At 38.8% G+C, this 21,898-nt stretch overlaps 2 protein-coding genes across 5 annotated transcripts in view; one reads left to right on the top strand and one right to left on the bottom strand.

Annotated features, from left to right (window-relative positions):
* GTF2F2 (general transcription factor IIF subunit 2) overlaps positions 1-21,898 on the bottom strand; it is a 136,140-nt gene that overhangs the window by 60,129 nt on the left and 54,113 nt on the right. For all 4 annotated transcript variants that reach the window (XM_055542031.1, XM_055542032.1, XM_055542033.1 and 1 more), the window contains exon 5: positions 2,619-2,700. In XM_055542031.1, the coding sequence (XP_055398006.1) occupies positions 2,619-2,700 (82 nt within the window). The remainder of the gene's footprint in view (positions 1-2,618; positions 2,701-21,898) is intronic.
* KCTD4 (potassium channel tetramerization domain containing 4) lies at positions 17,099-18,184 on the top strand. Its single transcript, XM_055542029.1, has one exon. It carries the CDS (start codon positions 17,323-17,325, stop codon positions 18,100-18,102), a length of 780 nt encoding a protein of 259 aa, XP_055398004.1. The 5' UTR covers positions 17,099-17,322; the 3' UTR covers positions 18,103-18,184.

Raw genomic sequence — 21,898 nt, 5'->3', positions numbered from 1 at the left:
GGAATGGCACGACTTGACAGGTTTTGCAAGAAGTGTTCTGGCTACTGTGCTGCCAGCAGACAGCAGTGGGGCAAGGGCAGAAGCGGGAACTCTGCTAGGAGGCTCTGGCCGTGATCCAGGTGAGACACAGAGGCAGATCGTGTGGGTGCTGGGAAATGGTCAGACAGCAGCTGTGTAATATTTGGAAGGTACATTCAGGAAGATTTTTCTGACACATTGGATGTGAGGTGGGAGAGAGGAGTCAAAAATGTAAGCAGGGCTTTTGGACTAAGAAAATGGGAGGACAGATTTGGCATGAGTTCAGAGCAGGTTTGGGGGGGCAAGACTGGGAGTTCAGTTTTTGACATCTTTGAAACACGTCAACTGGACTTCCCACCAAGCTTCTGGATATTTAAGTTCAGAGTTCTAAAAAGGGCTGGAGCTTCTTTTTTTTAAAACATTTCAGGTTTTTTTGGCTGTACTGGGTCTCCACTGTGGTGCGCAGCTCTTGGTTGCTGCGCACAAGTTTTCTCCAGCTGCAGTGTGTGGGGCTGCTCTCTAGGAGCTGCATGAGGGCTTCTCACTGCAGTCTTCTCTTGTTGTAGAGCATGGGCTCTAGGGCACGCAGGCTCAGTAATTGTGGTGCATGGGCTCAGCTGACTTGTGGCAAGTGGGATTTTAGTTCCCCAGCCAGGGATCAAACCCACGTCCCTCACTCTGGCAGGCAGATTCCCAACCACTGAGCCTCCAAGGAAGTCCCTAAGGCTGCAGCTTCTGTTTGCTCTGAATGGAAAAAAACCCACATTCCAGGCTTGTAGAACCACATACAGGTTCCTACACGGGTTCCTGATGTTTTCCCCAGGTCTCTGTACCTGCCTGTCTCTGTCTGTCTAAAGTGTTCTTATTCCCATCTTTTCCCACTTGGTCAAAAAAAGTCTCAGCCTTCAAGACTTATGTCATATAGCATCTATTTATGAAACTCACATGATTATCATCTCCTGAATTACCCTGTTTCCTTAAGTCACTGACGAAACTGAACTATATGATAGCTGGTCTTTCAGCATACTCCAAAAGGCTAAACAATTTTAATGTCTTCTTTGGTAAGGAAAAAGCAGCCGTTTCATAACACAGCAGGTGACTTGCCTGATCTGATCACCAGAAATCTTTAGAAACTTTTAAAGAAAATCAAGACCACAGAAAAATATTTTGGCAAAGAGCTGAGTAATCAGATTTTGCATTTTCCAGGTTCAGTAGTTATTTGAAGACGATAAATTCTCAAGAAGAATTGTAGTACATAATAAACTTTATAGGCTAAAAACAAAGAGGAACATCTGCCTGTGTTCCAAAGTTATTTACTGTTATAAAAATTTTTCATTTTGATTGTCATCCTTTCCCTTGCCCTGGGGAGGAATTGAAATTAGAAGAGTTATTGGACAAGAAAACTAGTCTCTGTTTCATTCCCAAGAGACAGACATCTGATCTAATTGAGAGGGGCGGGGCGGGGGAGTTTAAAAGATGTGAAATTGAGAGCTGATCCAGTTCAGTCAATGTGGATCTTCAGAGGTGCTGTGGCTGCCTCTTGGAAGTGTGAGCCCAACTACCAGCTCAGTGCAGCTACAACCTTCTCAAATGTATGCACCATGAGGGCAGAGATATTCTTTTGTTTTGTTCACTACTATTAGGGTAAATTTTAAAATGTGTAATTCAAGACTATATGGGGGATTCAAATACATTCAATATAAACTATAAAACAAGTACAATATGTTTCTTCCAAGTTTAAAAAATTGTTGACTCTTTGAAAATCACAAAATTTGAAGTACCAAGAATTTGCAATCATAACCTTTAAGTATGAATTACAAAAGGGTAATAACTACGTCCAAAAGTGTGGAGGAGGGACACCAAAGCAAAATCTCTAACAAGGTAATGGTTTATAAAAGTTCTTTGTAGATTAAGTAAAAAGGATGGTGTTCTAGCAACTAGTTATACTTGCTTTTTAGTGTATAGTATTTTAGATACGCATTCATCATGGGAAAATTATAGCCCTTGAAAATAAAATGGTGCAAAGATCTTGTAACATGTCTTCAGAGAATCAAGATTTACAAGGACAACTAGAAAAAGACATTTAAAAATTTTGATTCCAGGTTATAGTAACAAAGTAGCTGAATACAACCCAAATTATCAGCCAAGGTTCTGAAAGTTCCCTTACTGAAGACACTCCTTCTGAGTTTGGTTTTACTGTGACTGACACTGCATTAGTTTCAGGTATACACGGTAAGGCTTCAGTCAAGCGCACACACTGGAGAAGGGTCACCGCAGTAAGTCTAACTTCCAACAGCAAACATAGGTGAAAAAATTGTTTTTTCTTGCGATGAGATCTTTTGGGATCTCTTCTCTCAGCAACTTTCAAATGTGCAATAAACTATTATTATTATCTATAGTCAGCATCCTCATGACTTACTTATTTTGTAACTAAAATTTTGTTCTTATTTGATTTTAAAAACAAACAAGCTTTGAAGAAAACACTTGCAACAATAACCATTGTTTTCATGTAGTCAACAGGCAATCTAATATATGTATTTCAATTCTAAAAAAAACAAAAAAAACACACCAGGTATCGTTTTAAAGTAATAAACACCAACCTCTTTAACCTCATGTAGTTTTCATTGGCAGCAGGTCGGCATTCAGCTCTTTGTACCACTATTCCTTCCAGTGAAAGCTTATCTTGAATGGAAAGAAAAAAATTAACAAATGTATTTAGATAACATTTATCATTTTCAAGACTGTATTTTGACATACTAACCACAGCAACAGTGATCACAATCAAATATAGTCAATAATATAAATCAAGAAAAGAAAAGGAATATTTTTAAGTTTATAGTGGTATCACTGATCAGAATAGCAAAAAAACTTGTAGTGAAACACTGGGCTCCTGTCAGGTTTATTTACAGACTGCTGCAGCCCCTTACCAATAACAGCTTTTAAACACTTAGCTCTTTCTGAAGAGAGTGGCTTAAAAGGGCATAAAATCAAATAAAAATTTGAAGGGTGTACAGGCTATATCATCTTTGAAGGGTGTACAGAGAAGTAACTTCTGAAAAAGTCTAAAGCACTAAATCAAAGGTATATACATACATGTATTTGAATGTGTGGGTATGCACACATATATGTGCAAAAAACAAAATTCTAGAATACACTTTGACTAGAACAGCTAGCCTAAAAAATACTGTGAAACTAGTCAGGTTCTTGCCTAGGTTATATAGAATACCAGTTCCGCCTGCCAGTTGCTCTAACTTCTATTTTTCAGCAAAATGATTAATATGGGTGTGGCCAAACGAGAGCTTTTAACTGCTATGAACATTTGTCCAAACAGAAGGAAAAATTTTCCCACTGTTAGTAAGAATTCTCACGGTGACCCTGATACAATATTCAAGAGAAACAAAAGTTAGCACCTACTGTTGTGTGCCTACCAGGCACCAAGTCACTTTGGATCTCCTCTTATTTGATATGCATGTGTGACTGGCCCACAGCGGCACCAGCCTCAGTGCATTCTGGGAATGGATGGCTATGGTTAGGGACAGTTACAGTTCAATCATATTTCTAAGAGAATTCACCCAAGTATCCAGGAGAGATTCAGGAACTCCGTTGGCTCCTCAGCAATGCATTTATGATCCATCTTTTGAGGGCCAATGACCTCATACATTCCACAAACATTAACTAAGTGCCTACCATGCGAAGGGAACCATCTAGGCACTGTAGAATCGAAGATGACTGAGATACAGTACTGCCTTCAAGAAGCATACAGTTCACTGGGCGAACAGATAAAACTGACCAAAACATAAAATGCAGATGGAACCACGCCCACATGATTTATATGAGAAAAGTTTTCTGGACTTTCCTGGTGGTCTTGTGGTTCAGAATCCACCTGCCAATGCAGGGGACATCGGTTCGATCCCCGGTCTGGGAAGATTCCACATGCCTCGAGGCAACTAAGCCTGTGCGCCACAGCTACTGAGCCCACACGCTCTACAGCCCTAGTGCCGCAACTGCTGAACCTGAGAGCCACAGCTAACGAGGCTCCGTAACGAGAGAAGCCACCACAACGACAGGCCCAAGCACTGTATCTAGAGAGCAGCCCGCACGCAGCAACAGAGACCCAGCATATCCATATCCATAAATGAGGTCTTCCACACACCAAAAATTTTATGGTGACCTTTTCTGATTTTGTCTCCAAAATCCTGGAACTCCTTATTACAGCCCCTAAGTACTAACTGCAAACACACAGTAATTCAATAGTTTGATGCAACATAAGCACAAACCTCAAGGTACAGGGTGACAGACGACTGCAAAGGGTGATGAAGAGAAGCATGTCTACCTTATACCAAAATATGGCAGGAAGGAAACAAGCAGGCTGGAATTATTTTATATTAAATTTAAATTCTAAAAGTAATTTCCTCTTACTAATGAATTTAGTAATATTAAAATCTGCATTTTCTTAAAGCAAAAACAAATCTTATATTCAAGCATGCCCCTCTACTGAAGCTGAAAGTTCAAGCTAGAACGATTCTTGTCATAACAGTCACAAGATTTGGGAATGACTCCAATCTACAGGGCCTTAAATGCATGAGAATAGCTCACTACTGAAACATAAATTAATCCTTTTTAAAAAATGAAATAAATCTAGAATACTGTCTCCAAAGATAATTTACATACCTATGTATTTACTAATGTTGAATACTAAAAAGCTACCCTTCAATACCATCTGTGAATGTTCCACACTTATTTAGCAGTACCTACTCCTGGGTGGGGGCTTTCCTGGTAGCTCAGCTGGTAAAGAATCCACCTGCAAAGCAGAAGACCCTGGTTCGGAAGATCCCCTGGAAAAGGGAAAGGCTATCCACTCCAGTACTCTTGCCTGGAGAATCCCCATGGACAGAGGGGTCTGGCGGGCTACGGTCCATGGGGTAGCAAAGAGTCAGAAGGGACTGAGCGACTAAGCACAGCACAGCACTCTCGGGTGGACAAGGTGAATTTAATTTTTATTTAAAAGTTTCTGCTGAAGACGTTTCACACTTATAATGCCTGAAAGAGGAGCAGGCATCTAAAGCACCTACCTGCTTTCACCTGGCCACCACTCACCATCACCCTTCTCCAACAAGGTCACTCAAAGCAGCAACATTCACTTCCCCAAACCATGGTTTCCTGTCCATCATATTCTCTTTTCAAATCTAAAACAGCTTCTCAAGTGAAAGGAAAGGTCTTCATCAGCAGCAATGAAAATTTCCATCAACTGGCTGCTCTTAAATAAGGCCACATCTCTGTTCACTCTTTGCCCTTTCCCCTCTCTTGAAAATAAAATTAAAAAAAAAAATTTACTTATAGCCCCCTAAGCAAGATATAAAACCATCACACACTTTTAAAACCTCTCAGGAACGTGCTTTCATTTTTTTTTTTCTTCACTAAACTGTGCTGCTTCTCTAAAACACTGCTTCAGATTTCAGGGGAAAGCTATTATATATTACATTTTAAGACGGCTGAAAGCACTCACTGGCACACCACTGCTGTTAATTACAGATCATATTCATTAATACAGGAACCATGACTTAAAACTACTTTGTTGGTTCAGTTTGAAAGACTGTAAATACTTGAAAAATGAGCTTTTTTTCATACATTTGTCAAATATTTACTGAGTGCCTTTTATGTAAAAGATAATGCAAATACATCAGGAATAATTCAGAAATATGAAATTGGCTCCTGCCCTCAAGGAGCAGAGTCTAGTGCAGCCATTCACAAATGTGAGGATCCAAAAGAACTTTTTATGTGGATTTTATCTACTGATATTGACCATACTAGAAATGAAAACTGAAAACTGCATAGAAAATCAGAGTGAAAAAGGCAAAAACGCTTGATATCATTAGGAAAATGGTTTTGATTTCCAGGGACCCGCCCTCCACCCAGTGGCTTCCAGATTACTTTCTGGGAGCTTGCTGGAATGAGACAGGTGTATAAACTACTCTAACACACTAGGAGCACTTCTGCTAGGCCTCCACTTAACCCACTTCTAGATTAGCACGGCTCTCAATCTCCCTCTTAAATATGGTGACAGATGCCCAGAGCTTGCTATACGCTAGTGGGTAGTAGGTTAATCTCTATCACTCCCACACACTTCTGCTCAAGCTATGCTAGAACTTGTTTATGCTAGTTTTACTGTTAGTAATTATGCAATTTGATTATATGTTATATAATCCTATTAATTGTGAGTATGGGGGAGGGAGACTTTCTATGAAAACTAAGTTTAATGCTTTGTAAGATGTGATAAGGGCTGCCCTGGTGGCTCAGTGATAAAGAATCTGCCAGCAATGCAGGGGATGCGGATTTGATCTGGGTCGGGAAGATCTCCTGCTGAAGAAAATGGCAACCCACTCCAGTACTCTTGCCTGGAGAAACCCATGGACAGAGAAGTCTGGCAGGCTACAGTCCATGGGGTCGCAAAGAGTCGTCCGAACAACTAAAGAACAGCAAGATGTGATATAAAGATAAGTTGCTAAAAACCTGTCAAATTAGGTACTGGAGTGACAACTAGAGACCAGAAAAGAAAAAGTCTCGAAGGATTCTACATTTGTACTGTCTCACTGTGTCTAAAGTCTTGCTCCTTTTTCAAGAAACCAAAATTAAAAATCTAAACTAAATTATGGGTTTACTTTCCACAAGAAAAAGAGATTAGATAATCGGCGTCCTAATGCTGAGGGCAAAGGCCTTGTCCTCCATGCACACTGGCGACTAAATGTGCACTGGTGGGTCCTACAGTGTGTAAGGCAGTAGGGACACATTCGGGTATCATTTCAGGATTCCTGACCTTCTAATTTAACTACTGGAAGGACCACTGGTCCTTCCATAGAGGCTGTGGGATTCTACTGTACTAAGTAGAATTTATTATGGTTCATGAGGGTTATCTTTCCTTAGGCCTGGCCATTTGTCCAACTTTTCTTTAGATTCTGGGAACTATTCCAGGACCTCTTCTATTCTCACCTCCCCCACTTCTTGAGCTAGACTGGTTTGCTTACTGGCTTCTGCTCCTTGCAGCCCAAAGAATCTTCCTGAGTATGAACACAAACCTTTGTGATGGTATTTTATAGATCTATATACTGCCACCTAGTTTCAGAAAAAAGTTGAGAGAAAGTATTAAAGGCTAAGTTACACAAAGTGCATTCTTATAACAAGAATGGAAGCATCCCAGTTCTAAATCTGTCACTAAACAGCGGAGTTACTTTGGAGAAGTTACTTCACATCTCTGGGTCTCGGCATCTGTATACAGAAGGAAAGTCACTGGGATCTCTTCCAATTCTCTTTCACTAAAATTAACAAAACAAAACTGGCCCTTCCCTCCAACTGAAGATGTTTTATTGTTTCATCAATATCTATTTTGTTTGCCCTAATACTTTCTAAAAGACCTAAATATAATTAAAATTTTTTTGAGTAGGAATTAGAGAAAAATGCTTTCTGGGAATGACAAAGGGAAAATGCTGAGAACCTGTCCAGGACTTGAAAACACACAAACTTCTTTTCTAAGCTGGACCTTCCTACTCTCTGTCTCAATTTGACATACACTACTGTATGATGATGGAGAAGGAAAGGGCAACCTACTCCAGAATTCCTGCCTGGAGAATCCCACAGACAGAGGAGCCTGGAGGGTTATCATCCATGGGGTCACAAAGACTCAAACATGACTGAGCGACACACACACACACACACACACACACACACACACACACACACACACACAATGACGTAGAACCCAGCAGAAACAACTGACTGGCACTTTTTACAAGTTAAAGGCCTGGCTGGTCTAAACAAGCTAAAGTGACAGGTAAGCAGGAAGGGTGCCTATTAACATTGGCACGTAAGTAATGAGAGCAGTGTGTTAAGAAGACGCTGGGCATCAGGAAGTTACAGGCATTCATTTCCACGAGACCACTCTGGATCTGGTTCAACATGGAGGCCTTTAAGAGCACTGCCAACTCAAGTTAAAACACAGACAAGGTTAGAGTCAAGACTCTGGGCTAATCCTTGAGGCCTTGAAGCTACTTCCCTGATTCTTCTTTACCTCACACCCGTGTCTGTCCTCTCTGGAAAAGGACTAAAGAAACAGTATTTCAAGAGATCAAGAGCATTTAAAAGGTAAACCATTGTTTAATATTCCTGCTAGTCTCCACTGTTCTCATTTATAATCTTTTTCTAGCAGTTTCTGCCTGTGGTTGGGGTAAAGCCTATTAATATAAGCTACTTGGCATCTTAACAAACCAGTTGGGCAAAGTTGCGATCCTTGTTATTATTAAGGTGTTTCTAATTGTATTCAAATTTGTGAATTGATGTTCTGATCTATTTAATATTCAGGAATTTTAGGAATAAAAGATCATACTCAGATTTCAGTAAGCCTACAGAGTCAGAATTGTATTACTTCAAAAGCAACAAAATGAGCAGCCATTTAAGTATTCCCCCAAATTATGTTATATAGTGTTTTCTTGTAATAATACTCAAATTATAAACAAGCCTGAATAGCTGGGAAGTCCCAGTTTTAAATCAAATACTGAAACCATAATCTAAGGATTAGATTTAGGATTAGGAAACATCTCAGTTTCCCTCATTCATAGTACTGCTCTTCACCTTCTCCCCTCTGGACTGGGAGAAAGAAGGTTTCTGTACATTCCTGTACAAGGGATGCTGTAATGCTCACCGAAGAGTATCTGCGAATGACACGACTGGCTGCCCAGGAGAAGAAAGAAAAGTGTGACCTAAGGTACAAAATCAGACAGATGATTCAAAGGTACAAAGGAGTCTGGATTGCTCTATGGGTCTACAGAAGCCATAACATACTTCTGATCAAAGAAATAACTTAGTGAACAACATTTTAAAAATAAACATTTGTGTTTTAATGTTTATGAAGCAAGTTCACAAGTTATTTTTCCTCCTGTACTTCACAGTAAGTCTCCTTTTTTTCTTATTATACATAATTAATATTCACAATATGTATAATTATATATATATAATTAATCAGTATAAATTCTCAAATACAGACATGGGCATGATATATATAAACAGACATGACCTCTAACCTAAAAGCAGCTTTCAAGAATAAGAGGTTGAATAAAACCCAGAAATAAAACTTTCATTTGAAAAAATGAAGTAATACCATTCTATAATAATAAATGAAAAAGAAAATCATAGTACCGAAATAGTCTTGTTTTAGTAAAACCTTCCTCAAAAGGTGCTATCCACTTGCACTAGAAATGAGAGAGAATTCAAGAACAATAGCAACCATGATTACATGAAGAGAAAAACAAATCCTTCCAGGAAAGATTAAGTCTCCAGGAGAAAAGGCTTTGACCACAGGGCTGCACAGGTAAATAGTGCCAAACATGGTGCAAGGCGTGATGAGAGGCACAAGAGAAGAAACACACAGACCCCTGTACCTAAGAAAGCCTGTGGTAGAGCTGAGACACAACATGAACAAAATACTTAAGAGACAATCTGATGACACATTTTTTAATCACTGAATATGATTCAAGCTTCATTAATTTCATCCTCAATAACCCCAGTTCTCTTCACCATGTTTAGTAACAGTACTAATACCACACACTAGTTTAGTTCTAGATACTATTTCAAGATACTTTAATAGGAAGTGATCCTCGTTAACTACAGGGTAGAAATTACGCCCTCATCATTAAGAACTCCTCTGAGGTAAGTTCGCTTTCCTGAGCTCATCAGTTTCCTGAATATAGTAGTTCTTCAATTCTGCTTGGTCCTAAGAATCACCTGGGGAGCTTTTTAAAAACTACAGGGTCCACTCTCAGAGATTCTACTTTAATTGCATTGTGTGGGCAAGAAGTGTTTTTACACACTCACTAGGCAACTCTAATATGCAGCAGGCAGAGCTGGGAACCGGTGCCCGAATACTTCTCTCCTCCTCTCCCCCAACACCTTCTCCTTCCCCTCTCTTTCTGGTAACTGAATTTTCTGGTGGTGTGGGGACAACAGCTTACAGAATTGCTCAAATATGCCATCAAATCTAAGATGCCATCAATTGTAATGTTCACCATTACCTTATGTGCCAGCAAGAAAGACAAAATACTACCATGAAAATTTTACAAGTCAATGATTTTAAGACATACCCCAATTACAGAAATGTTAGATGTAAAAAAGTGTGCCATATGATAGAGTTCTCCATTCCAGATTTACAATCACTCTACTCTCTGTAAGAAACTTCATGTCCTCCTGTGAACCATCATATCCTGTCCTGCTGGTTCAGGCCCCCTCCTCCCTAACCCCTCACCCCTCGACCATCTCATCACTAAAGACACAGGAGAATCTAAAGAGAAGATGGTAACATGAGGGACAGTGGTAAGGGACAGCATTTGGGGGCAGAAACTCTTTTGGTCCTTGATTTCATAGCAATATTCACTTTACAATTTTTCAAAGTCATACCCCTCATTTTGAGATTGTAGACAATGATTATTAACTTAAAACATCTCCTTCTGAGAGAGAAGGCAAAATTCTGTTTTGCCAAATAGCACTATAAAAATGAGTTCTCTACAATAATATAATTTCAGTGTTCATTTGATGGCTCATAAGAGCGCTTTGCTCATCTAGTTACTATAAAATTTTCCAGTGAATAATAATGCATAGTCTGCACTTCAAAAAAAAAAAAAAAGAGCACACTCATTTTAAAAGCTCAAATGACTTTTGTTCACAGAATTATAAAACACAGGTTTCCCTGCAACACTCATGTCCCAAAGTACATTTAAAATATGAATTAGCATGATTTGTAAAGTGTTTGCAAGACTGCCTCTGTAATGAAAAGCAAAGAAACAGTGGAATAGAATGTTGTCAGAACTTCTCCTCCTTTAGTCATTTTTACGTGTGCTCCTTTTGACACAAAGTGCTTTAATCTTTTCTACACTCCTCAAATGGGGTTTAAAAATTTGCTGAAGCAGCAGTTTCCTGGGCTTATTTGAAGACTCAGTTCAACGCTGTAAAACACTTACAAGCTTAACCCTCCAAATGGAATCACACATCCACATCACCATTCTGCCAGAAGCTATAGTGAATGAGTCCTAGGAGGACTTGACACTCTGCACAGTTGGTGAGATACTGTGGTCAGTCAGCTCTACAAGGTGGGAGAGACAGTACCTGTGCTGAAGCCCAGGACCAGACAACATCTAATACAGAAAACTTTCATATTTCAAAACAAAACTAAAGTTTTGGCATTTAAACAGAATTAGGTTAACACAGAAAAATCCGTGATTCTTAAACTGTGTTAATACATAACACTGTCTCCTTTATTTTTATTTTTCAACACCAAAAAGAAACTAAAGTAACATAATTATAGCTGAATATCAAAATGAGTATTTCTCACATTCAACGCTATTAACAGGAGGCTATGAAAAACAAGAAACGCATACATTAAAAAAAAACACACAAAAAAAACTCAGCTTGTGAAAGGAAGGTCAAGCCAAAAAGTAATCAGAGGACATGAAAGTCAGATGGCCAAAGGTTAGCCAGATTTTGGAAAATGAACAGATAAAGATATCCTTGCAGATCAAGTAGATGGGTATCAAATTCAAGTGAAGAAGAAAGACCCAGATTAATAAGTCTCAAACAATACGGAGAAGTTCAGAGCAGAGACACAGTGACAGGTTTAAGTAAAAATTAACAGCTCCTGCTCTTTCTGTAGTTGGCTTCACTTTCTTAGTGCAGAAACAAGAAATCATCTTTTTTTTTTTTTTTTTTTTAAGAAAAAAAAAAAAAAAAAGGAATTAATGCATGCAGGTAAAAATAACCAAAAAGATTTAGTAGAGGCAGAGAATGAAGAACCAGAAACCCCATGTTTTTAATAAAGGCAGCTTCATCCGTTTTCCTTGAAAAGGAGTGTCTGAATTTCATATAAGAGTGATCTGTTGAGTCTAGGGGAATTACCAAATCTTTTATCTTCTAACCAAGAGAGAGATCTTCTTGGTAAGGTTCTACTTCCTTATGGCAAGAAAATATCTCTGGCATATTCTGTGTCAATCACGCTGCTAACAATGACCTCATTTCCCATCAAGAGTTGGCAGATAAGAATTTCCATTGGCCTGGAGTAAGTTCTGCCTAACACAGGCAGTGGAAGATTGGCATCACCATATAGCAGAAAGATTTTGCTAAAATTTGGTTAGGCACTGGGCCTAACCAATGAGGATACTTGGAACAAGAACCTGTCAGTGACACTGTTTAAGTCCTCCAAGTTGGCTATCACCAACAGGAACACAAATTAGCAACGCTGGTGAGTGAGGATATGGAGAAAGGGAGACCTCATACGCTGCTGGGGGTAGGTAAACTGGTGCAGCCGCTGGGGAAAACAGTATGGAGGTTTCTCAAAAACTAGAAACAGAGCTACTGTACCAATCAGCAATTCCACTTCTGAGTATATATTCAGAGAAAATTCTAATTTGAAAAGAGATATACAAGGACCCCGATATTCACAGCAGCATTATTTACAATTGTGAAGGTATGGAAAGAAGCTAAGGGTCCAACCCCAGATGAATGGCTAGAGAAGATGTGGTGTGTGGTGTGTGTGCATATACATATGCACAATGGAATACTACTCTGCCATAAAAAAGAATGTACATTGCCATGTGCAACAACATGAACAGACTCACAACAACTCAGCACGGACTAATGCTAAGTGAAACAGGTCAGACAGAAAAAGACAAATACTGTATGATATCACTTGTATGTGAAATCTAAAAAAACAAAACAAAAGCCAGATAACACCAAGTGCTGGAGAAAATGTGGGGAAACAGGAACCCACAGGCCCCGCTGGTGCGAGAATGCACTGTTAGAGCTCATCTTGGGAGTCATCTGGGAGTGCTAAGTGAAACTGAACGTGCCCAGCAAGCTCTCCCCTGGGTGTCTACCACACAGGTTTCCACAGACACCTATAAGAGGACATGCCTTAAACTGTTCACCACAGTAAGGGACTGAGACAGCCTGGGGGTCCATCACCAAGGAATCAAAAACAACATTCACTGAGTGTCTAGGTGTGAAATACTCTGTGTTATCCAGAGGTAGTGAAATATGTATATACTACAGCAACCTGAACTAATGCAAAAAACAGAGCTGAATGAAGGAAAAACAGATATATAGATGTATGCGAGAAAATACATCTTCAAAATTGACTAAACTTGGTCAAACTTTATATGTGTGATTACAGATGTCTATGATAGACACCTAAAAAAAAACACCTTTCTGCCTGCAAAGCATATGAAATCTTCAAGGCTAGTGGTCAAGTGCATTCAAATGAGCTCATCTTTGCTGTGTAGGTTAAGCCCTTCTGCTTAAACAATTAACTGATTACTTCCAGTCTGGATCTGCAGTGAGGCAGAGAAACATGGTCACACAAACCCATGGATGTCCGCCTCAGAATAGTTATCGAAGCACCATTTTTAGTTTTCGGGCTGTGTGGACTTGACTGACATGACTCTCCCCACCCTCTAGCCCCCAAAGCAAGTAAATATAAGCTTAGAATAGACTAAGAAAAAGACAACCTGGCTTTCTCCTCGGAAGCACATGCACCGTAACAGCGGCAATGAGCAACAAAAGCCCTGTGATTAATGTAAACTGCAATCACCTTGCTTTGATGCGGATGGAGTGGAGCAACTCAGAGAAGGCGGGGTCTCCTGGGTACCATTTTTCTTTCTTAAGACTGCAAGTTGGGAGCAACAGGACATTAAAAAAAAAAAAAAAAAAGTCCTATAGATTCTTATCAGCTTCCAGCGAGGCACTAAGACAAGCCTTCTGTTACACTACTGTTGCCCCGCCATGGGTGGCAAACACATCTTACATGGCAGGTTTGCACAAGCCAAGAACGCCAGAGTGAAGTCTAGAGTGAGAAAGGGCAGTCAAGGGTTACAGGCACACGACGGGGTGGTTCACGGTCAAGGAAAGCCAGAAGGAAAAAAGACACACACCAGCAGGTTTAAAAATCAGGAAGCAGAAGTGAGCGAGTCAGCAGGTGTAAGGGGCCCTGGGGGTGATGGCTGAAGAGGTCAGCGCCGTGCCTCAGGTCCCCAGCGGCGAGGCCCCGCCTCTAGCAGCACTAGCCCCAGGGCTCCCCCAGGAAGGCCTCGGTAAACGGGCCAGAGAGTAAAACGCAGCAGACCCCCAGGGCTCCCCCAGGAAGGCCTCGATAAACAGGCCACAGAGTAAAACGCAGCAGACCCCCAAGGCTCCCCCAGCAAGGCCTCGGTAAACGGGCCACACTGTAAAACGCAGCAGACCGAGGCTTACACAGAATTCAACCATCTCACTTTACTTACACATACAAAGCAAATCTGAGCACAGTCTCCCTGTCCTACAGCTGTGCTCTACTGATCCTGGTGTCCCACGCGCATTGTAAACAGCTGTGTGGTTGCGACCTCTAGAACAAAAGTCAAATTAACCTAAGAACTTTTTTGAATGAGAAAAACTGGTTTAGGAAGCTTCACAGAAGTCTTCTAAATGGGCCTTACAGATGTTAAGAAAAGCAATTAAGAATATCCACAAAAAACTTGGGAAAAAAAACAAAAACGGTCTACCAATCACTTCAATGAGGCAAAGTTTTTTTCTTTCTTTTAAAAAAAGGGATTACTACAAATGCATTTTTGAGGATTCTTTGGACTGGGATAGGTAGAAAAGACGTTTATGTGACTGAAACAGGATTGCTACACTACCTGGGGTGGGCTTCCCTCATGGCTCCGTTGGTTGAAGAATCTGCCTGCAATGCAGGAGATCCGGGTTTGAATCCTGGGTCAGGAAGATTCCCTGGAGAAGGAAATGGCAACCCACTCCTGTATTCTTGCCTGGAGAATCCAGGCAATGGACAGAGGAGCCTGGCAGGCTACAGCATATGGGGTTGCGAGAGTTGGACATGAGTTAGTGACTAAACCATCGTAAACTTCATTAAAAGAGGACTATACCTGTAAGTGAAACTGGCATGCCTTTGCTGGTTGTGTTGTTATGTGCTTGCTACTCAGATACATTTACTACTAAGAAAAGAATTCCATTTTTAAAGTTGTGCCGCCCCCCGCCCCAAACCTATTCCATATTTCAGAAAAAGTCGTATCCATAGGTAAGACTTGATTCCCAAACCACAAAATCAACACACATGAAATTGTTAGAATATACCAGTAAACTTTTCTTAAATGATGCGGTGCTGAGAGGAAGATTTAGTCTGAACTGTTGGCTTACTATCAAGAAGCTATAAAGTTATAGATAAAACACTAAAAACTCTCCAGAATGCAATCTTCTCTGGCTCAATTTCATGGTCTCTAAGCAAAAGTGAAAGTTGCTCAGTCAGGTCCGACTCTTTGCGACCTCATGGACTGTAGCCCCCTGGCTCCTCTGCCCATGGAATTCTCCAGAAAAAATATTGCAGTGAGCAGCCATTCCTTTCTCCAAGAGATCTTCCCAACCCAGGGACTGAACCTGGGTCTCCTGCAATGCAGGCTGATTCTTTACCTTCTAAGCTACCAAGGAAGTCCTCTCAGCAAAAACTCAGCCCTAAAAATGTTATGCCTTTGATTTCTAGTTTAATTTCAATGAACTTTTTTTTTCAATCAACTGTTGATAAGCTCAATGATACATAAACACTAAATTCAAACTGCTGTAATTAAATATCAAATTTTTTTAATCTGAAGAAAATCTAATATTGTTTCGAAAAAACACAATGCAAACCTTTTTAGAAGAATCTCCACCAATAATACTTCTATCAAGTGACAGTGAAAGTCACTCAGTCGTGTCCAACTCTTTGCAACCCCGTGGACTATACAATCCATGGAATTCTCTAGGCCAGAATACTGGAATGAGTAGCCTTTCCCTTCTCCAGGGGATCTTCCCAATTCAGGGATCGAACCCAGGTCTCCCACATTGCAGGTGGATTCTTTACCAGCTGAGCCACAAGGGAAGCCCACTTCTATGAAGGTTGAAAATTTTTAAATACCTTTAAATGTAATAAAAATGTAAATAAATCTGACAAAATCTAAAGTCTAATTCTGTAGTTCCTCAGAATAATTTAGCAGGTAGATCAGCCAAATAATAGTGTACTGGGGACCACGTTCACATTTCTTACCACTGGGTCTTTAAACTCAAGAAATGAAAACTCAGATCCCTAAAATGTTTTGGAAAGCAATTTACGAGGGAAGAAGGAAAAAAAAGAAAGAGGAGGGGAAAAAAACACCATACTCACACTGTTAAAACTCAAAAAAAAAAAAAAAAAGGCAACAGGCTTTGGTCTTTTCTCTCCCTTTTTGTGAACACTGAGGGGGCGGGGGGAAACAGCAGCAGCAAAAGAAACCCAACTAATCTGGCCCATGATATTATTTTATAGCAGGTATTTTGAATCTGTCTCTGTTATCTTCTCGAGGGAGCCTCGTTCGCGCACACACACACAAACACATAAACACACAGACACACAGCTACGGTATTTTCCACAGCAGTCCAAGTCTTTGTTCAGTATGTTTAGGGTGAAACAAGCTTATGAATTTTTCATAGGAAATCTTAACCCAAAAAAAAAAAAAAATACCGTAAAGCCTGTTTATTTGACTTGTTTTACTTGTAGGGTAAAAAGCCAAAATAACAGAACCTTTTGCTGAAAGACATTAAGAAAATTTCTTCTCACTTACTGATTCCCCAAATCAGAATCACATGCAAATCCAATTAAACTTAAGTACAATGTCACAAATAACGGGTTTAAGTATTCTCATTTGTGTTTCTAAAATGACACCACCACTGTGAAATGTGTGACTTTTTGCAGGAGAGAAAATTCTATACACCTAGGTCCTTTCTCTTTGGGTTTCCTACTTATCATTTACTTTAAAATATGACAGCAATTCCACATATATTATTCTCTGAAAGGTCACAGTATTGTTCAATATTAAGCCTGCCTACTTAATTTTGACACTGAGAAGTGAACAGAAATTCACACTTAGCTGGAGAATTAAATATATATAACTGCTTAACTGCCCATAGGAAATTCAATTCACTGAGTAACTTTTATTTATGTCTAAGAATATCTATGAAAACCTTTTCACAGCAGGTTCCTTCCCTGATACGGTTAAATGCAAATTATCTCTTTTCCCTCTTACTCCAGAAAGCTCCTGCATACATAGCTGATGCGCCACCTACTGCAAAACCGAGCTGACAGCGCAGGCGATGCTGCCAGCATTTCCATTCCATCACCAGGCTGGGGCTGAATAAAGGCGTGTTTGTGTGGTAGTGTTTCTTTTTTAAAAATCTCAACGCCAAGAAGAACAAGCTGAAATAGTGTGTTCAAAAATGGAGCGTAAAATAAACAGAAGAGAAAAAGAAAAGGACTATGAAGGGAAACACAACAGCCTGGAAGATGCTGACCAGGGAAAGAACTGCAAATCCACTCTGATGACCCTCAACGTTGGTGGATACTTATACATCACTCAGAAACAAACACTGACCAAGTACCCAGACACTTTCCTTGAAGGTATAGTCAATGGAAAAATTCTCTGCCCGTTCGATGCCGATGGTCATTATTTCATAGACAGGGATGGACTCCTCTTCAGGCATGTTCTAAACTTCCTACGAAATGGAGAACTTCTACTGCCCGAAGGGTTTCGAGAAAATCAACTTCTTGCACAAGAAGCAGAATTCTTTCAGCTCAAGGGACTGGCGGAGGAAGTGAAGTCCAGGTGGGAAAAAGAACAGCTGACACCCAGGGAGACCACTTTCTTGGAAATAACAGATAACCATGATCGCTCACAAGGACTGAGAATCTTCTGTAATGCTCCGGATTTCATATCAAAAATAAAATCTCGCATTGTCCTGGTGTCCAAAAGCAGGCTGGATGGCTTTCCTGAGGAGTTTTCTATATCATCAAATATCATTCAATTTAAATACTTCATAAAGTCTGAAAATGGCACTCGACTGGTACTGAAGGAAGACAACACCTTTGTCTGCACCTTGGAAACTCTTAAGTTTGAGGCCATAATGATGGCCTTAAAGTGTGGTTTTAGACTGCTGACAAGCCTGGACTGCTCCAAAGGGTCAATTGTTCACAGCGATGCACTTCATTTTATCAAGTAATTACCTGTGCCACGAACAAAGGCAACAAGCATGCAGCCAGCAAGCTTCGGAAAACCTCGGCATCAAAGGCATCCCAAATAACGTGCCCAACCAGCTCTGTACTCAGAGTCCTGCTGCTAATCAATTACTGTGAGCTAACGGTATGTAAATTCTATCGCTAAAGATGTCCTTCTCTAGGTGTTCCTGCTGATCAGACGTACACTTAAAGTGAAAACAGTGATCTCCTACATACTGTAAATAAAGACGGAATGCTTTTGCTGTTTATTTTTCCTTAAGCTGTCTTTCAATCAGAATGTCTTGGGTACTTGTATAATGAACAAGCATGTACATTATCTATCATTCTTTCAAGGAAAGGTTAATAAAATATTTTAAGGGACTATGAGACTTTAAATCCTTTCTACTCATGGCAAAAATCTACGAAGAAACTGAACTGATAAAATTAACCATTGAGAGCAAGAGAGATGTGCAGATCTACTAAAACAGAGCTGTGGTGAAAGCAAAATGAGATGTAAGCATTAAAGCTATGGGTTTAATTTTTGATGGCAGGCACCAAAAGCTTGTTCATAGTTTCTGTATTTCATATTAGAATTATAGCTGGATTGATATACTGCTGAAAATTCCTAGAAAACTGCTTGATAACAATAAAAAAAAAATGAAAGCATGACTAACTTCTTTGCTTATAGTTAATAATTATAGTAAAAAGTTACATGTGTCACTTTTAAAACAAATATGCCTTTTAGTGACTTCATACAGTATTATGCATTGATGCAGTCAACTGGCAGGCTACAGGCTATAGTAACCCTGGCTGGATTTGCAAGTGACAAAAATCAGCCAATTCATTCCTTTGCAGACTGAACTCCAATACAGCATGGGTAACTTATTCTCAATAGAGTATACAGTATTAGAATAATAAGAGAGTTCATTTTCAGAATTATCCTAAATATCTCATCTTTCAAGCACAAAAATAACACATGAGTAACACTAAACATTATTCCTATGGAAGAAGTTTATTGATTCTTTTCAGTACCTCTTTTGATGGTAAATCTCAGGCTCAATGAGTTTGTGGTCATTTCTTTAGTTCATGCTAAACAAGAAGTTATTTTTTAAAATTAGGTTTTATGTATGGCTATCTAAATTAAATAATCAAGAAAGTTAGCTTTAAAGGTGAGAACATTTTTTGCTTGCAAAGAACAGCTAAATCATTTATTTCTATGCCACTTATTTTCTCTGACTTCTAAGTACAAATAACATCTTAATTCACTCCTTTAAAATTTAACCATTAAAACTGGTCATTAAATATTGACTTTAATAAACTTTAACAAAATATTTCTGAAAATCTTAACTGAGGTTACAGAAGTTAGCATCTATGCAAAAAGTTTGCTTATACATAAAAACTCAGGAGAGCTAATATTGACTTAGAACTGTAACTGACTTCCCATTACAACATCTAAGGTAATACAAAAGTTGGCTGTACATACTAAAAGAAATATTTTAAAACCTACTGTACAAAAAAGTCCTTTAAAAATCCATGTTAAAAACAAAAATCTCTACATCAACTGCATAATTTTCTTTTTGTATAACAAGAAAAAAAGTTTATAACATCAAATTATCCCTTATGTACTTAAAAAGGCTTAATCAGGATTCAAAAGAACTATGAAAACAGAAAAAAAAATACTAAAATCTATTTTATCAGTCACTATAATTGAACTGTCTACATACCTCTCCAGCTTATGAGTTGACTTTTCCTTGGCATTTGGACTTTGTAATGTAAAAAACAAAAACAAAAACACGGTAATGATTTAATGTCAAAGTAAGATTTTCTCTAACAAGGTTTCATTTCAGATAATAAAAATAGCCCTGACACATCTTTTTACAGGAGATATAGTTTGTACAAATCTCCTTAGAAGTATTATAAGTGAGGCTTTTGCATCAGTTCACAAAAGAAAATTTAACTGTTATAACAAAATTTTATTGATGGAAACCATTACTCTAGGAAATCTGTCACTGATTTTTTTGAACATATCTAAAAAATCATTTCTGAAATGCATTTAATTCCTCCTTAAGCTTTTGATAAATCATAATATCCTAAAACACTTAGTAATCTAGAAGGAAATATGGCAGATTGATTACTCTTGCAGAAATTTTCATAAATATATCTTCAAAATCACTTGCCTGGTATTTACATATTTAAGTGTCTACATATTGTAAGTACACACGAAATACCTAGTTTTTTTAATTTTTATTGAAATATTGGTGATTTGCAATGTGGGGTTAGTTTCAGGTATACAGCAATGGAAATACCTAGTGTTTAAACTTTACTACTTTAAAAAATACTGAGAAATACTTCCCATTCAAAAGACTCACGTAATTGTACAAAGTGCCTACTATAAATCAGAGTGAAGTTGTCACAACATTTTTATTTGCAATCAATGACGAACTTCTTCCTCAAATCTTTTCTCATATTGTTCCAAAGAATAAATCACAAAGTGACTCTATCTTCTTTTTCAGAAGAAAGGTAATAAGAAAACAGGTTACTGTACTTGCCATATGCCTAACATATATATGCATGTATTTGGAATTACACCACACAGTGATTCTAGCATTACCCTTAAAATATAAAAAATAAACACACAGCTTAAGGTATACTGTATTTCTAAAATGTGTATGGCAGTGTGCAGAACAAAGGGAAATGCTTACACAACTCTTCAAATGATACAGAAATGATGACTACTGTCTCAGACTGAAGATCATGATACTAATTAAGCTTGTTTTTTTTTTTTTTTTTAAAGAAAAGTACTTATATTTCAAGTGCTATTTTTAAGATGTTAAAAGGTAATGTTAGTGTTCTATCACATGCCAGGTACCATGCTATGAAAATATATTATCTCAATTAATCCTCACGACAACCCTAAGAAAGATGAAGAAAGAGCCTTAGAGGGCTAAGGGACCTGCTAAGATCCTACAGTTACTGAGAGATCAAGGTGGAACCAGTATTTTAAACCTAGTTATACCAGCTCCAGAGACAGCAGGAACTATGCTTTCGCAGGCCACTTAGCTCTGTAACACCTAGAACCTGGCATAGAGCAGGCATTCATGAAGTACATGCTAAACAAAGAACACCAAAATAGAGGTTTGCCTCACTTGATAAAATCTCACGATGCAGGTATTCTTAAAATGTTGAGTGAAAAATTGGATTTCGGGAAAGCAAATAATATTTTAAATGTCATGTTGTGTCATTTAAAGAACATGAGATGAATCATCTCACAAGAATAAAGAATATCCCAAATTTGTATATTGGCAAATCTAGATTTTCACATGTCAGGTTTGCTGAAAAGGGGGGTTACTTTTTATGGCTTATAAAGTCCACAGAACTTACTATGAGGAAAAAAATACAGGACAGTGGAACACATATGGGCTCTGCAGTCAGACCTGGGTTCAAATTCAATTAACTTCCCCTAATTTGCTTACATGACCATAAGCAATATTCTTCAGTTTTTTGAACTTCAACATCCTCACAAGTAAAACAGATAGTAATGATCAGTTGATAGGGCATTTATATGGCTTAAATTAAATTCTGAATTACATGTAAAGTCCCTGGGGAAAGAAATGGTAACCCACTCCAGTATTCTTGCCCAGAAAATCCCCATGGACAAAGGACCCTGGCAGGCCGCAGGCCACAGGGTCACAGAGTCAGACACAATTGAGCAACTGAACAGCAACATGTAAAATGCCTAGCCCATCACAGACTTTCTATAGCCTGGTTATTATCTTATCCAGTGCAAAGGTATCTTCATGA

Source organism: Bubalus kerabau, chromosome 12, assembly GCF_029407905.1.
Source record: "Bubalus kerabau isolate K-KA32 ecotype Philippines breed swamp buffalo chromosome 12, PCC_UOA_SB_1v2, whole genome shotgun sequence".
NCBI classification, from domain to species: Eukaryota; Metazoa; Chordata; class Mammalia; order Artiodactyla; family Bovidae; genus Bubalus; species Bubalus kerabau.
This window is presented reverse-complemented; position numbering and strand designations above follow the sequence as displayed.

What these genes read in the sequence shown, in the direction of transcription:
- KCTD4 (XM_055542029.1), top strand. Translation starts at nt 17,323, where the DNA reads ATGGAGCGTAAAATAAACAGAAGAGAAAAAGAAAAGGACTATGAAGGG.